The sequence below is a fragment of the Chiloscyllium punctatum genome, chromosome 38 (genome assembly GCF_047496795.1).
Source record: "Chiloscyllium punctatum isolate Juve2018m chromosome 38, sChiPun1.3, whole genome shotgun sequence".
Lineage (NCBI taxonomy): Eukaryota > Metazoa > Chordata > Chondrichthyes > Orectolobiformes > Hemiscylliidae > Chiloscyllium > Chiloscyllium punctatum.
Window position 1 is genome coordinate 3120875 of NC_092776.1, and position 16872 is coordinate 3137746.

Genomic DNA, 16872 nt, shown 5'->3' on the forward strand with positions numbered 1-16872 from the left:
AACAACCTGGGAGCCAATTGCTGAAGGAACAAGTGGGAGACCTGCATTTCATACAGGCCAACACTATTAATGGAGAGGTACGACCATCTGGACTTTTATGATTTGTCATTGTTTTGCTGGTAGAAGATATAGGTGTGAGTAGCCTGCATGCAGCACTCCCACCCGTGCTGGCTCCACTGATGTGAATGGCATTTCAAAGCGCATCCCTGCCTCAGACTCTTGAGCATGAGTCTTGGTGGGAGGTGGCTACAGTAGCAGAGTGCGATTGAGTGGGAGATATCGGTGAGAAGATGGTGGCACTTACCCTGTGGTGGCCCTTCTTTCTTCATTGCTGACCATTCCTCAAGATAGCTGAGACTGTATTGACCCAGGTGGCAAACTGGGAGGCAGGCTGGCAGAGTCTGATGGTGTGTCCCGCTTTGCTGGTCCTGATGGAGGAGGATGTCCCTCCTCTGCATCACCCTGTCCACCAGAATCTTGTGGTGTTATCCTTCAAAAGGACCAGCAATATCTAAACTTTCACATTCAGGGTGAATGTCACAAACTGAGCAGGGGAGCTCTGAACTGATAGTATTTGTCCAAGTGTACATCCACTTTTTAAAGGTGTTAGGGGTGCCAGGGCTGCCAGTCTATTCTGGGATGTCCTAAATGTAGCATATACTTGTAAATGTGATGACTGGTATGATCATGCTAACATTGGGCATGAGGGGCGCTGTGCAGGTAATGAGGTGAGTTTGAGAAAACCTGCTAGGCACATAAGGAGAAACCCTTCATGAATCTTGACAGAATTGACACTTAGCCAAAAATCACAAGTTTCAAACCCTGGATGCAACCCTCTGGGAGAGTACTCTAAAGACTGGGTGGTATATGGTGGTATAATCTAAGGAACAGAAAATTAACCCCAAACTTTAAGGCATCCTAATTCATGAGGAGTGAGTAACTAAGCATTGTATCAGTCCCAACAGATCTCGCCATGAATCTTTTTGAGTTTGATGAAATTCAGCTCTTACTTAGTCAACACACAGCATGAGAAATATTGTTAATCTGTTGAAATGGCAAATTTATGTTTGCATTAGACACCAGCATTGAACAGTTTTTCTTCCTATCTGTTCTAAAATTGCAATTGAACAGTCTGTATCCTTTTTTATGTCAACAACTGACTCCATTTTATTATGGTTTCTGATTTAGCTGTAGGATTAAATAAGCTCTTGTTGCTTACTTGGGACTAACCAGAAGAGTGAGTTTACAACACAGAAATCTAGGCTAATTGAAAGGATGAAGAATGAGTTTACACCATGGAAATCTTGGATAATTGAAAGGATACTCAGTCCCATTGGACCATTTAATATTCCAGGAAGCAATTTGACTAATTTTGATCTTTTTACTTTCCAAACTTGTAACCCTTGACTTCTTTGGTAGTTTATAATTCCTTTATCAGCTACTTTTAAAGAGGCATTACCTATTTATATTAACTAGCTTCACATCTCTTGAAGTAATGGCCCACAGGTACAGAACATTTAGATGTTAATATTTGCATTACAATTTCAAGACCTTCAATACAATTTTTAAAAAATTCATTCATGGGATGTGCGTCTCACTTGCTGGTCCAGCACTTAACGGCCATCCCTAGATACCAAAGAGAATGTGGCAGCGAGCTGCTTTCTTGAAACGTTGGTTTACGCTGACCCACAATATCGTGAGGGAGGGAATTCCAGAATTTTGACCTAGTGACACTGAAGGAATGATGGTTTGTTTCCAAGTCAGGATGGTGAGGGACTTCAGGGGGATCTTGCAAATAATGGTATTCCCTTGTATTTGCTCCCCTTATCCTTTTTAAATGGTAATGGTCATGGATGTGCAAGATGCTTTCTAAGGTGCCTCGGTGAATGAAAGAGACAGCATAATTGTTGCTATTTGTGGCTTACTATATACTAGTCTGCAGGACAAAAACCACAGAGAATCAGATATCTGAACTTACTTACACACAGTGTTAATAAGCTACAATCTCACAGATTTACACACACAGTCTGACTTCTATACCTACTGATATAACTGTACATGACACATATAATGGACTGTACTGTCTCCACAACACAGAGTATGATTTGAAGGCAAGGACCTTATGTTCAGAATATCACATGCCATTATGTTATGTATCTCTTGTAATGCTACAGGCTTGTCTGGTCTTGAATCTGTTATTAGACGATATCTCACCTCTTCCCTGCAAAGAATGGAAGCCATTTTCTGATAAAATATTTCTATATATTCAGTTCAAAATCACACAACACCAGGTTATAGTCCAACAGGTTTATTTGGAAGCACTAGCTTTCAGAGCGCCGCTCCTTCATCAGGTAGCTAGTGGGACAGGATCATAAGACACAGAATTTATAGCAAAAGATCATAGTGTCATACAACTGATATGATATATTGGCACACCTAAATTGCCTTGATCATATTGAATGGTGGAACAGGCTTGAAGGGCCAAACTGCCTACTCCTGCTCCTTTTATCCTATGTTTCCATCTTCAGACTTCAAATAATTGTCTGTGTGATGAGTGGTTGATGATACATTGTGTTGTTTTTGAATCCACACTTATAAATGTAGACTGATTGACCAACGAGCTGACTGATGGAAAAGGACACTGGTGAGTTAGCTCAGAACACAGAAGGTAGGATGTTTTCTTTCTTGGTGAGTTAGTAATCTTAGTCCGACCTTTTGGGAGGAAGGATGCACAGCTCTTCTAGGCACAAGCCATGCTAACACACAGCTCTACAAAGTACTCAGGAGTGATTGATTCGGGGGCACTCTTCACCAAGTCTGGAATGAAACTGATGGGAAGAAAGGGAGAGGGAAGGAACATCTGAACAGGAAGTAACAACATACAAAACACACTTTTTTGTTTAACTGTCTACTGCAAATATATTAACTGAACTTTGAGATAAATGTAGCAGGAGCAATTGTGAGGGAAAATTTCTCCAGGTCACTATCAGTCAGCAATGTTGTAAACAGGGCACAATGACTTCTAAATACTGTCTCCATTGGGATCATAGCTATTTTATTTTAGAATGCTTTTGTAATTTTCCAAAATACTTATCAGAAGAAATCTCCCTGCTGTATATATTATATTGCTAATGAGGAAAATAATTTTCGGAAGAAATCTCTTAATCCTCTTCGTAAACATCAGTACATCAGCAATGAATATGACTTGTGTCTGAATGGTGTGTTGCTATACTTCTGTACCTACTGAAAGATCCAGCAGGCAGAAAGAGAAAACTGAAACAGTGAAAGCTAACAAATGGTCATTTGTGAAGCTTTTATAAACCAAAATAAAATCTGTATTTAATTCATGAGAGAAGGGTCTTTCACTGCCAACCAGTATTTGCCAGGTAAACTACAATGTAAGACACACACTGCTTCAAACTTTAGGACTGGGCTATTTTAACAGCAGCAACATATTAGAATTGGCTACGTTAAAAAAAGTGCTGGAGAAACTCAGCGGGTCTAGCAACATCTGTGGGGAGAGAAACAGAGATAGTGCTTCAAGTCCAAGATGAGTCACGTTCAGAACTCCAAAAAATCCCCACTGGCTTTAGGCTGGGCTCTTCGTCAACTGATATTTTCCTAGCTATCATCAGTTTTGAGGAAGGGTCAGTGAACTCAAAACATTGACTCTGAATTCCCTTCACAGATGCTGCCTGACCCACTGAGCTTTTCCTGGAATTTCTATTTTTGTTTCTCGTTGTCAATTGTTCAGGTGAAAATTGCAGAAGTTCAGCTCCCAGAAATTCTAAGGCAGTTACATGACTGTGGAGATATTAAATGGTTAGGAATCAAAACCATTCCCAAAGGATCTGACTCCAACTTGAGATACTTGCTCTTCCATTATGATTATGTTCTATATTATTATCTATGGGCCATTGAGAATAATTTTCAACTTCACTGGTCTTAAAATGTGGTGGGGTCTGAAGCCAACTGCACTGCCATATTATCCCCAAATGACAAAGTGGAGACTTACATCCTCTTGTCAGTTAGAGAGTCATAGAGTCATACAGTATGGAGATTGACCCTTTGGTCTAATTCATTCATGCCAACCAGGTTTCCCAAACTAAAACAGTCCCATTTGCTGTGTTAGGCCCATATCCCTCCAAACCTTTCCATTTCATATATATATCCAAATGTCTTTTAAATGTTGTAACTGTATCTGCATCTACCACTTCCTCTGGCAGTTTATTCCACATTTGAACCACCCACTGTGTGAAAAAGTTGCCCCTCAGGTCCCTTTTAAATCTTTTTCCTCTCACCTTAAACCTATGGCCTCTGGTTTTAAACTCCCCCATCTTCAGGAAAAGACCTTGGCTATTCACCTTATCTATGTTCCTCATGATTTTATAAACCTCTATAAGGTCACCCTTCAGCCTCCAACACTCAAATGGAAAAAAGTCCCAGCCTATTCAACCTCTTCCTTCTAACTCAAACCCTTTAGTCCTGACAACATCCTGATAAATCTTATTTGAATCCTCTTCAATTTACTAATATCCTTCCTATAGCAGAGTGACCAGAACTGGACACAATATCTAGAGCAGGTCAAGACAGCAGCTACAGACACAGAAATACTTTCAAATCACTCCCTGTTTGCATCTTAAAGAAACATTTTAATGTTTGTTCTTGTGAAACCATTTTTCACACATCTAAGCGTAACTTTTATAACATTGGACACTGGTCAAGTCACTATTTCATCATTGCATAGTTAAACAGCACAGTACTGACCTGTAAATCTGCTGTGCTGTGTAACTGGGATTATATTTTCACACAGGTCAAATGTTTGGCTGAATGTGCAGGTGCATTTTGGTACACAGGTGATGACATTTTCTTTGGAGGATATGTGATTTTCCTGGGAAATTCCAGACCTGTGCCAACTTCCACTGGCCTTTTGCAAGTTGAAAATGCCTTCTATGCAAAAGCATTGAGGTCAGATTCCTCAGTTTACATGAGGCCAAAACATGGGTTTCCTTCTGCATGTCATTTAGCCCAGTGGTATGGGGTGTGAAGGTTGTGAATAAAATGGAAACCTGCTGAACAGCAGGGAATTCTCAAATGTTTTGACACTTTCAAATGTCGCCTTTATGTGCTGCATTGTAACATAGGAGTGTTTTTAATAGATTAATTCATCAGCTAAGGGCTCTGAGCAAAGGGAAGTTACCCCTCACAAACACCAACATTGTGTAACACATTATGTTGGTTTTTCAATGGAGAAAGAACCTGAACATATTCAAAAAAATAACTAATTGATACAAAAAGAGAAATTCTGAGGAAGGGTCACTCAACCTAAACTGCATCCTATCATGTTATTTGCTGTACCCATAACCTGTTAATATCTGATTAAACAACAGAGTATCAAAATAAATGTCATTACTCATTTAAGTGCAGGTGAATACCATCATGTATTATCTCAATATTGACATCTAAAAGTTGGATTTATACACTATCTTTCAAGGTGTTAGACCTTTCCAAAATACTTCATTGACAATGGAACGTGTTTGGGATGGCACAGTGGCTCAGTGGTTAGCACTGCTACCTCACAGCACCAAGGTCCCAGGTTCGATTCCAGCCTCAGGATACGGTCTGTGTGAAGTTTGCACATTCTCCCTGTGTCTGTGCGGGTTTCCTCCGGGTGCTCTGGTTTCCTCCCACAGTCCAAAGATGTGCAGGTCAGGTGAATTGGGCATGCTAAATTGCCCATAGTGTTAGGTGCATTTGTCAGGGGTAAATATAGGGTGGGTTACTCTTTGGAGGGCCGGTGTGGACTTGTTGGGCTGAAGGGCCTGTTTACATACTGTAGGAATCTAATCTAAAAATGTAGCCACTGTTGTAAAGTGGCGATCACGTAGCCAGATTCCAACAACAGCTATGTAGGAAATGTTGAGATAATGTGTTTATATGACATTTACTGAGGGATATACTTTGGCCAAATCTCAAAGACACACACTCCCCACATTGAATAGTGCCATTGTTTTTTTTAACTTCCGGATGGGAGGTCTTTTTTTTAAATGTCTCATCAGGGAAAAAAAGAAGCCACTTTCATATTTGCAGCATTGCATTAGTTCTGTACAAGATTATGTGGGTCTTTGATGTTGCTTATGAATGTACAACTTTGTTTCAATTGTGAAAATGATGGCACTCGGTTAAGGATTGATCGTGTTTATGATCAGTCTTCCCCAATTAGATATTCAAAAATATCGTGTTTATTTCTTTTCTCAGGCCATGTTGATCAGAAAAAATTGGATGAATTAGATAAGGAAGAGAAACTGGGTAAATTCAAGGCCTCTGCAAAATGTGCAACAGGTATGTTAGTGTCACCTGTGTAAGTAATGAAACTTTATAGAGCTGGATTTTCATGTTGAACCTGAAATGCAAAGTGTGCCCATTCTCAACTTTGGAAATGTTTTGTCTATTTGCGTACATTCATCTCCTGGAGATGTGAGCTTTTCAGTATAGCTCTTATGCTCCCTCACCATCACTGCTCCCACACCTCCATTTCCCATCCCTCTTTTGTCCCTAGCTGCTTCATACCTCCAGTCATGCCTTTTTTTTGATTTGGTTCATTATTATCATGTGTACCTGGGTACAGTGAAAAGCTTTCTTTTGTGTGCAGTACAGGCAGATCATACCATACAAAGTGCATTAGGGTAATAGAACAGACCGAGGACTACAATGTTATGGCTGTAGAGAAGGTACACAAAGAGCAAGATCAGCATTTAAATGTAAAATTTGAGAGGTCCATTCAGCAGTCTGATAACAGTAGGGAAGAGGCTGTTCTTGAATCTGTTGGTACCTTTGTTTAAGCTTTTATAACCTTCTGCCTGATGGAAGAGGCTGGAAGATTTTTATAAATGGGGTGGGAGCATCTCTAATGATGTTGGCTGCTTTCCCAAGGCAGCGGGAAATATAGATGGCGTCAATGGATGGAAGGCTGGCTGCCTGATGGACCTGGCTGTGTTCACCCAACTCTCTGTAACCCTCACTCAGCTGTTTTATGTCCCTATTTATACCCTATTGCAATCACTAATTCTCCACTATGAATGATCTTTGGAAACCATGTAATCACATTGGGAGTCCTTTAAAATGGATATTAAAAAGTACATCCCTAACAATCTAAAGTTGCCAAGAAAAGAGAGTTTTGCAATTCCTAAACCCATTCCTGACACACAATCTGGTCCAAAGCTATTTGTGCTTTCTTGGATACCTGATGATAAATGAATCATGTCTCCATTCGAATGCTATTAACCCTCACAATATACAACTATATACTTGATTCAGCTCTGCTGTACCAATTCCGTTCTCTCTCATGTCAGCCAATATTCAGTCAAGCTTTCGTTGTCATTAGGCCACCCAAAGCAAAAATATAACTTTCATTCCACTGCATTGTGCCATGGGCACAGTATGATTTAATCTACAATGGGAAACAATTCTGCATGACCTAGTGGGGCATTGGGTAAGTACATTGCCATTTTTAAAAAAAAGTTGTTTATGGGATATGGATGTTATTGGCTAGACAAACATTTATTGACCATCCCTAATTGCTTAGGATATGCAGTAAGCCATTTCAGGCTGAGATGAGAATTAGGAGCTCCCCCTCTGTAACTGGATCCTTGACTTAATGATTCTCAGACTGCATTCACAAAGAGTAGGTGACAATAGTGCTTCCACAGTAATCCACAACATTGGTGCCCCGCACGCTGTGTACTCAGCCCTCTACTACACACTCATCACCATCTGGACAAATTCTGCCCTAACTCCGTTTACAAGTTGGCTAATGACATCATTGTTGTAGGCTGGATCTCAAACAATGACAAGACGAAATACAGGAAAGAGATTGAGTGTTTAGCGGCATAGCATAAAGACAACAAACTCTCCATCAATGTCAGCAAAATGAAGGAGCTGGTCATTGACTTCAGGAAGCAGAGTGGAGGGCACACCCCTGTCTGTATCAATGAGGCTGAGGGGGAGATGGTCATGAGTGTCAAGTTCCTGGGAAACCCATGTTGACATGAAGGTCAAGAAAGCACAACAATGTCTCTATCTCCACTGGAGATTAAGGAAGTTCGGCATGCCCGTAACAATGCTTACCAATATTTATAGATGCACCATACAGAGCATCCTATTTGGGTACACCACAGCGTGGTATGGAAACTGCTCTTCCTAAGACTGCAAGAAACTACAGAGAGTTGTGCACACAACCCAGTTCATCACACAAACCAGCCTTCCATCCACTGACTCCACCTATACTTTCTGCTGCCTCTGGAAATCAACCAGCATTATGGGGTCTTTAACTTCCCCAACATTAACTGGAAATGCTGTAACTCTAGTACGTCGGATGGGTCAATTTTTGTCCAATGTGTACAGGACGGTTTCCTGACACAGTATGTCGAAGGGCCGACAAGAGGGGAGGCCACACTGGATCTGGTGCTTGGTAATGAACCAGGCCAGGTGCTTGATTTAGTTGGAGGTGAGCACTTTGTAGAGAGTGACCATAATTCAGTTACATTTAGTTTAGCCATGGAAAGGGACAGGTACATGCCACAGAGTTATCGATGGGGCAAGGGAAATTATAATATGATTAGGCAAGAATTAAGATGCATAGGATGGGTTAGCAAAATGTGGGGGATGCAGTCAATGGAAATGTGGAGCTGGTTTAAGGAACAGATATTGCGTATAGGTATGTCCCTGTCAGGCAGGGAGGAAGTGATAAGGTAAGGGAACCGTGGTTTACAACAGAAATTGTATCTCTTGTTAAGAAGAAGAAGGAGACTTATGTGTTGATGGGGCAAGATGGTACAGATGAGGCAATGGAGAGTTACAGATCAGCTAGGAAGGATTTAAAGAGAGAGTTAAAAAGAGCAAAGAGAGGACACGAGCAGTCTTTAGCAAATAGAATAAAGGAGAACCCCAAACCTTTCTATAGGTATGTGAGGAATAAAAGGATGATTAGGGTAGAAATAGAGTCAGTCAAAAACAGAAGTGGAAAGTTGAGTGTGGATCCTGTGGAGATCGGAAAGTGATAAACGAATATTTCTCATCGGTTTTCACTCAGAAAAAGGAGAATATTGTAGAGGAGAAGAGTGAGGTATGAGATATTAGACTAGAAAGAATCAAGGTTCGTTACGAACAGGTGTTATCAATTCCAAAAGGAGTGAAAGTAGACAAGTCCCTGGGTCGGATGGGATTTTATCTGAGGATTCTCTGGGAAGCTAGGGAGGAGATAGCAGAGCTTTTGGCTTTGATATTTGAGTCATCATTATCTACAGGTTTAGTACCAGAGGACTGAAGGATTGCAAATGTTGTGCCCTTGTTCAAGAAGGGCAGTAGAGATGACCCAGGTAATTATAGACCAGTGAGCCTTACTTCTGTTGTAGGAAAGGTTTTGGAAAGGATTATAAGATAGCAAGATAGCAAGCAACAATTTGATTTCAGATAGTCAACATGGTTTCGTCAAGGGCAGGTCATGTCTCACAAACCTCATTGAGTTTTTTGAGAAGGTGACCAAGCATGTAGATGAGGATAGGGCAGTTGATGTGATGTACATGGACTTCAGTAAAGCCTTTGATAAGGTTCCACATGGTAGGCTGTTGGAGAAAATGCAGAGGCATGGATTTGAGAGTGATTTAGCAGTTTGGATTAGAAACTGGCTTTCTGAAAGAAGGCAGCGAGTGGTGGTTGATGGAAAATATTCAGCCTGGAGTCCGGTTACTAGTGGTGTGCCACAAGAATCTGTTTTGGGACCACTGCTGTTTGACATTTTTATAAATGACTTAGTCGCAGGCATAGGTGGATAGATTAGTAAATTTGCAGATGACACGAAAGTCGGTGGAGTAGTGGACAGTTTGGAAGAATGTTACAGGTTGCAGGGAGACCTTGATAAATTACAGAATTGGGCTGAGAGGTTGCAAATGGAGTTCAATGCAGCTAAATATGAGGTGGTGCACTTTGGGAAGAATAACAAGAAGGCAGAGTACTGGGTAAATGGAAAGATTCTTGGTAGTGTGGATGTGCAGAGGGATCTTGGAGTCAATGTACATAGATCCCTGAAAGTTGCCACCCAGGTGGATAGTGCTGTTAAGAAGGCATACAGTGTGTTAGGTTTCATTGGTAGAGGGATTGAGTTTGGAACCGCAATATTATGCTGCAACTATACAAACCGCTAGTGAAGCCACATTTGGAATTTGTGTACAGTTCTGGTTGTCATATTTTGGGAAGGATGTGGAAGCATTGGAAAAGGTGCAGAGAAGATTTACCAGGATGTTGCCTGGTCTAGAGGGAAGGTCTTATGAGGAAAGACTGAGAGACTTTGGGTCTGTTCTCATTGGAAAGAAGAAGGCTAAGAGGGGATTTGATAGAGACATACAAGATGATCAGAGGATTAGATGGGGTAGACAGTGAAAGTCATTTTCCTAGGATGATGATGTCAGCTGGTACAAGGGGGGCATAACTACAAATTGAGGGGTGATAGATTTAAGACAGATGTCAGAGGCAGGTTCTTTACTCAGAGAGTGGTAAGGGTGTGGAATGCCCCAACTGCCAGTGTAGTCAACTCAGCCACATTAGGGCGATTTAAACAATCCTTGGATAAGCACATGGATGATTTTGGGATAGTGTAGGGGGACAAGCTGAGAATAGTTCACAGGTCAGCGCAACATCAAGGGCCAAAGGGCCTGTTCTGCGCTGTATTGTTCTAAGTTCTATCTTCTATCATCAAACCCCCTCCCATCCTGGTTATACTCTATTCCACCCTCTTCCATCAGGTAGAAGATAGAAGTGTTTGAATGCTCATTCAAGAACAGCTTCCTACCTGCTGTTATCAGATGGATCTCTCAAATGTTAATTCTGATCTCTCTCTCTCTTTGCACCTTCTCTGTGGCTGTAACCCTATGTTCTGCACTCTATTCTGGCACCCTGATGCATTTTGTATTGTGCAGTCTGCCTGTATTTCAGTACATGTGCCAACAATAAATCCAATCAATCAAAAATATCTTCACTCAGAGGGTGCTGAATCTGTGGAACATGCTACCACAGAAACTGTGGAGGTGAAGTCACTGAATATGTTTATGAATGATATTTTAGAGGCTAAAGGTGTCTGGGGGTGTGGGAGAGAAGGAGAACTGTGTTGAGTGAGGGGATTATTCACAACCTTGTTGAATGGCCCAATTACTGAATGTCCTATTCCCGCTGCTACGTTTGACTAAGTTTTCCAGCAATCTCGATGCAGTTCTCGAAGAGAAATAGCTTACTGCTTGGAACTGAGCAGTAATTGCCACCCCGTTGCTCAGATGTATCATGGCTTATTACTGGAGGAATAGTATTTCTCAGGTTGGAGTTAGACAGAATTATTTTAAGAGTGTAAAAGCAAATTCAACGTATAATTCAAGCTATCTGGGCTGACATGATTCTGACCCAGAGTGTACCGTGTTGAAAAAAGGAGCTGTTTCTACAACTGGTGTCATTCTCGTAAGGTTATACATAAGGTTAATAAAAATGTCACATTGTTTTGTCATTTGATCAGCTCTGTTGGAGTATTGATCAACATATTGTACGTCAAAAACTGAAATTTAAACATGGCCAAGAGACAAGGATCAGTGGAAAGTTAGTGAGTTATTTTCTTGAAGGGTATTGAGAAGCTGGTTTTCAGCCGGAGTTTTCCTCCATGGTAACTTCTTAGTCTAAACTCTGCTGTGACAAGGAACAACTGAAGAAGTCCAGGTCCATCTACACTTTGAGCTCAGGAAGTTCAGCGAGCAAGGCACTACCCTCATATTAACAGCCTTGTGACTCTGTGTAGTCCTCTGTTCATAACAGTATGAGAGCAAATCTTCAGCCTTTCTAAAATGTTTGTAAAGTAAAGCAATATTGTGTTTTAAAAGGAGAACTTGAAGATTCTTAAATTACCAAACATTTTAGAAAGGCTGAAGATTTGCTCCCATACTGTTATGAACAGAGGACTACACAGTATTACATTGTGTAAAATGTCTTAACTGGCAAAACCTTCTAGCTGCCATTATACAACAAACAACTTACATGAAGCAATTTCATTTTTTAATGAACATAATTATTAATGAAAGGAAGGAACAACTGTAACCTGTTTGTGATTTTTAACAGATCCTAGTGGGATGGCTGCAGGCCTTCGCCCGTACATCGAGCAATGTATTTTCTGGATAGTGGCTCTGACAATGCAACTAGTCCTCTACACTGTGTTTGAATAGTTGCATTGCAAATGACATCAGCACCTCCATATGGTCCAAAATGCTGGTTTCAAAACAAAAACAAATCACACAATGCATTACATTTAAACAAACCCAGGGTTTAATTGCTGTTGATTTTCTTAGATTGCACCAAATGGTTCATTCTTAGACTTGCACTTTATTTTCTTATGAATCAATGAGTTATGCCTTGAAATTCAGATCTTCAAATATTTAGTGGATGAATATTTAAAGTTCTTCAAATTCATTTCCCTACTATTTTAAAGAAGCAAGTTAGTACCTTTGTCAAAACAGTTGACAAAGAGACATAATAACAACACAGTGAGCAATTTGATGCTAATATTCAAACATTGTAATTTGATGGCATCAGAGGTCTAAGGCATCATAAAATAATGAACTCAGAGAAATATGTTTTTGGTAAATATTATACAGAACAGATTTTTAGTTTTAAAACCCTGGAAGTAAAAATGGCACCGATTCAACACAATGAAGATTCAAGATGAGCCACTAACAATTGATAAAAAGTGTATGTGTGATTTGACTCATATAGTGTAGCAAATGATTAAAAAGCAGAAATGTACCTTCACATTAAGATTATATTGTTGACTTGAAATCCCACTGTGGTGTGCTTTTTTTAATATTTGTACTGTAACATTGACTTCAATTTAGTATTTTCAATGTAGACTTTATTCTGTAGTGTATCTGTGTGAATGCTGACGAAAAACTTTCATTTGGATCTTCATCGAGTGCCTTTCATAACCTCAGGATTTCAAAAAGTGCTTTACAGCCAAGGAAGTCTTTTTGAAGTGTAGTCACTGTTGTCATGTAGATATAAACAACCAACTGCAAAGAAACTTGACTAAGTTTACCATTGAATCCTGGAAATTACAGCATCCAACTTATTCCCTTGCTGGTACTAGCTCTTAAGTTGGATCCACCTACTCTATTTTGCTACCCTTTTCTTTCTTTTATAATCTTCATTTTGACTTATTTCTCCTATTCTTTGAAGTTCAAGAAGTTATTTTGCTCCACTGTTTCCCTTCATTCTTTCAGTGATGATTCTGGACCCATATTCTCTTGTAACTGAATCCACAATATTTTTGCTGTTTATTCTTTCAAAATCTTTCAGAATCTTGAAAATCTCCAAGAGATTGTGTGTAATCTTCTTTTCAGCGAAACAACATTGCCAAATTCTTCAGCCTTTCTTCATAAGATTCATTTCCTATTGTAGATATATTGCACTTTCTCCTTTAATAGGTTGTTTAGAGACACACAGAAATTTCATCTGTGACATACGAATGCGTCACTCAGAAAAACGTTCTATTTTGTGTGTACAGTGCCTCCACATTTACAACCGAAAAGCTGCCCCTCTCTGTCTATTTTGCTTTATCTTTATTCTGAAATATTTTTTGACTAGATTCTTCCTATTCTTTCATTGTATTGAGATTTTGTTAGTTAACATATATGTATGTTAATTGTTCTCCACATCCCCACACCATTGAACGTACCATTGACATTTCTCAGCAGTGAACTACATCTGTCTCCAAACAACCGAGTGTCCTGTTCTTCAGTGCCAAGACCACGAAGTTGTTAACATCAACACATATCAATCCTTTTTCACTACATATGTCTAAGTCACTAAAAGTTGAAAGCAAGAGACTGAAGATCAATTAATGGATAACAACCAGAAAATATCTTCATTTACCAATATTGCCCTTAAACAAATCATGCATCCTAATCATCTTAACCCATCTATAGTGAAACCTTATTAAATACCTTCTGATAATCCTTATCAACTACTTCCACTGCATTCTCTTTATGTATACATTGCATGATTTCCTCATCCAAATTAAATTAATCAAATACAATGGGCCAAGTTTTTGTTGTGGGTTTCAATCACATCAGAATGAAGCACCAGACAATAATAATAATAGTTCAGCAGGCCTGACTACCTCTAGCAGTACTGTCCAGTACAGAGTGAAGAGCACCTTCTGAGGCTGGTAGGGTTTGAGAAGACCCTCCAACAGTAAAAGGTCAACTCCCCCTCCATCAGAAGCAAGCCTTGCCGATGTAGATTGGTGAGTGAGAAGATACCTCAGGATAGAGGCACCCTTTGAAGAAATCCTTCCATGAATTGGCCTTCCGTCACAGCTGTGTTCCAGTGGTTATTATAGAGGTGAGGGAGCTTAACTCTAATGATCAGCTGCTGGGTCCATTGCTGCCTCTGTTCATTAGCAGGGGTATGCCTTAGTAGGGCAGCTGCAAGCTGACTATTGGCAGGTGGGTGGCATTCCCCCAAAGCAGCTGACTCCAAAATGGCCCTAAGATGGGATTGTGCTGGCACACTGGCAAGCTGTCAGGTAGTGGGGGATTACCAGTCTGTCCATCACTGTTCTCACCTCTGCAGCCAATTGAAAGATTTACATGATTAGATCATACTCCCAGCAAAGGTTTTACACATTTCTACTTGTGATATAAATTCTGGTAGTCTGCACTGAGATAAGATCCTGGCTTCTAGTTTTCTGACCTTTTTCATTTTATCCTTTCTTGAGCAGGTATGCAGTATGTGCATTACTCTAATCCTTTGAACTATCAAGGTTTCCAAAGATATTTTGAAATTTAAGATTAGTGCCTCTACTAGCTCTTTCCTTGTGTCTTTGCAATATTCTGGGACAGTTCTATTTTTGGCCCCAGTGAATATTTCTCAGTGCTTTGTCCATATTCTCTTTGGTTATTTATGCATTCTGTTTTCACCTAGTTTTGTGAAATGTGGAGCAAACTATTTTCAAACGCAAAATGATCACTTTATCCCTATCCCATCTTTAGTTATTCCGCTAATATGCATGTCAATGTTCTTTCACGTTGACTGTCCTAATTCTTAAACTTTTTAATCTCTCTGTCTTTAACAATTGACATACTTCAATTTTATTTACTAACTATTTTACTTGATTACTGGGAAATGTTATGCCAGAGAATCTTGCCCATGAATGTATTTTATATTGCCAATAATGATTCACCGTTATATAAACTATTTTGAGTTCTTGAGCACTATAGTTTAGATACAGCACATCATATTTGCTTGTCTCTAACTTGCTTATACCACGTATATGATGAAATTAATTTTTAAAAATCCCCAAGGTATCTCATGAGAAATAAAGCAATCTTGGAATAATCACAAATATAACATTATTTCAATAACCCGTGATAAAGACAAGTTATTCCGACAGATCTCTGCATATATTTACCAAAGTACTTTTGAGCTCATTGTAGATTTTAGTGGTTGTTTGTCTGAATGTTTTGCTTTTAATTATATTCCTTGCATAAACATAAAATTACATTTGAAAATTGATGCGATTGTTCAAAGTTAATCACTTAGGTTAACAGATTTAATGTAGTTATTGATTTTTTATGTACATTAGAAAATTGTACTTTTTAAGGAAATTAAATTAGCCAGTTTTAATTGGTTAAATTCTATTTGTAAGTGACTTTCCAGAAAAGCAGTGGGAAATAATCTGCATTGTAATTACCTTTAGATTGCATTATTTCAGATGTCACAAGACACAAACCATTTGGGAATTTGTTAAACATGTACAATGTGTGGTGAAATTGGAAAACAGAAATAAAATCCAGTATTGAACAAATATGAGTTTAATTTTCATCTTGCATATTTAAGAAGTTGGGAAAGACTCTAAGACATAGGAGCAGAAATTAGGCCATTCAGCCCATAGAGTCTGCTCTGCCAGTCGATCATTGTTGACAAGTTTCTTGTGCCCATTCTCCCAATTTCTCCCCATAACTCATGATACTCAAGAACCTATCTATCTCAAATGCACTCTTTTTGTTTCTTGAGTCGATTCATTCAATGAGATAATAACTGCTCAGTACTTGCTTTTGCCCACCACACCTGGAGCAGTCTGGGCACCCCACCTTGGAAAGAGTGCAGCCTCTGTTTAATAGAATGAAATGTGCACTTCAAGAACTAAATGACCACATATTCGAGTAATGGTCCATCTGGTGTATAAATTGACTTTCAGCCAAAAATGTTAAAAATCTTTGTAATTTTCAGTCATATAATGCAGAAGAGATTTATCAGGATGTTGCCAGGTATGGGACGTTTGAGTTATAAAGAAAGGCTGGATGGGCTGAGACCTTTTTCACTGGAGCACAGGAGGTCAAGGTGACCTGCTAGAAGTTTATAAAATAATAAGGGGTATAGGTTGAGTTGATGGCAGTTGTCTTTTCCCTAAGATGGGAATTTCAAGATGATGGGGCACATTTTTAAGGTGAGAGGAGAGAGAGTTTTAAAAAAACTTAGAGGGTGACTCCCATGTGGAATGAGCTTCCTGAGGAAGTGCTGGATGTGGGTACAATTACAAAGACATTTGGATGGATACATGAAAAGGAAAGGTTTGGAGGGATATGGGCCAGAAATAGGTAAGTGGGACTAGTTTAGTTTGGGATTATATTTGACATGGATTGGATGGACTGAAGGGTCTGACTCCGTGCTGTATAAATATAAGTTAACCTTGCTCTGGTGTAAGCCCACTCTCCACTGAAGATGGCTGTTCAGCTCCTCAAATCTGTACATGTCCCAGCTCCTTCAGTGCTACTTTTAGGGGCA

General features: G+C 39.6%; 1 protein-coding gene across 2 annotated transcripts in view; it reads left to right on the forward strand.

The window, feature by feature from the left end:
* cusr (Copper-only SOD repeat protein) overlaps positions 1 to 15892 on the forward strand; it is a 262102-nt gene extending 246210 nt beyond the window's left edge. For both annotated transcript variants that reach the window (XM_072557050.1, XM_072557052.1), the window contains 2 exons: positions 6259 to 6342; positions 12151 to 15892. In XM_072557050.1, the coding sequence (XP_072413151.1) occupies positions 6259 to 6342; positions 12151 to 12254 (188 nt within the window). In that variant the 3' untranslated portion in view covers positions 12255 to 15892. The remainder of the gene's footprint in view (positions 1 to 6258; positions 6343 to 12150) is intronic.
* Positions 15893 to 16872: the final 980 nt, after the last annotated feature.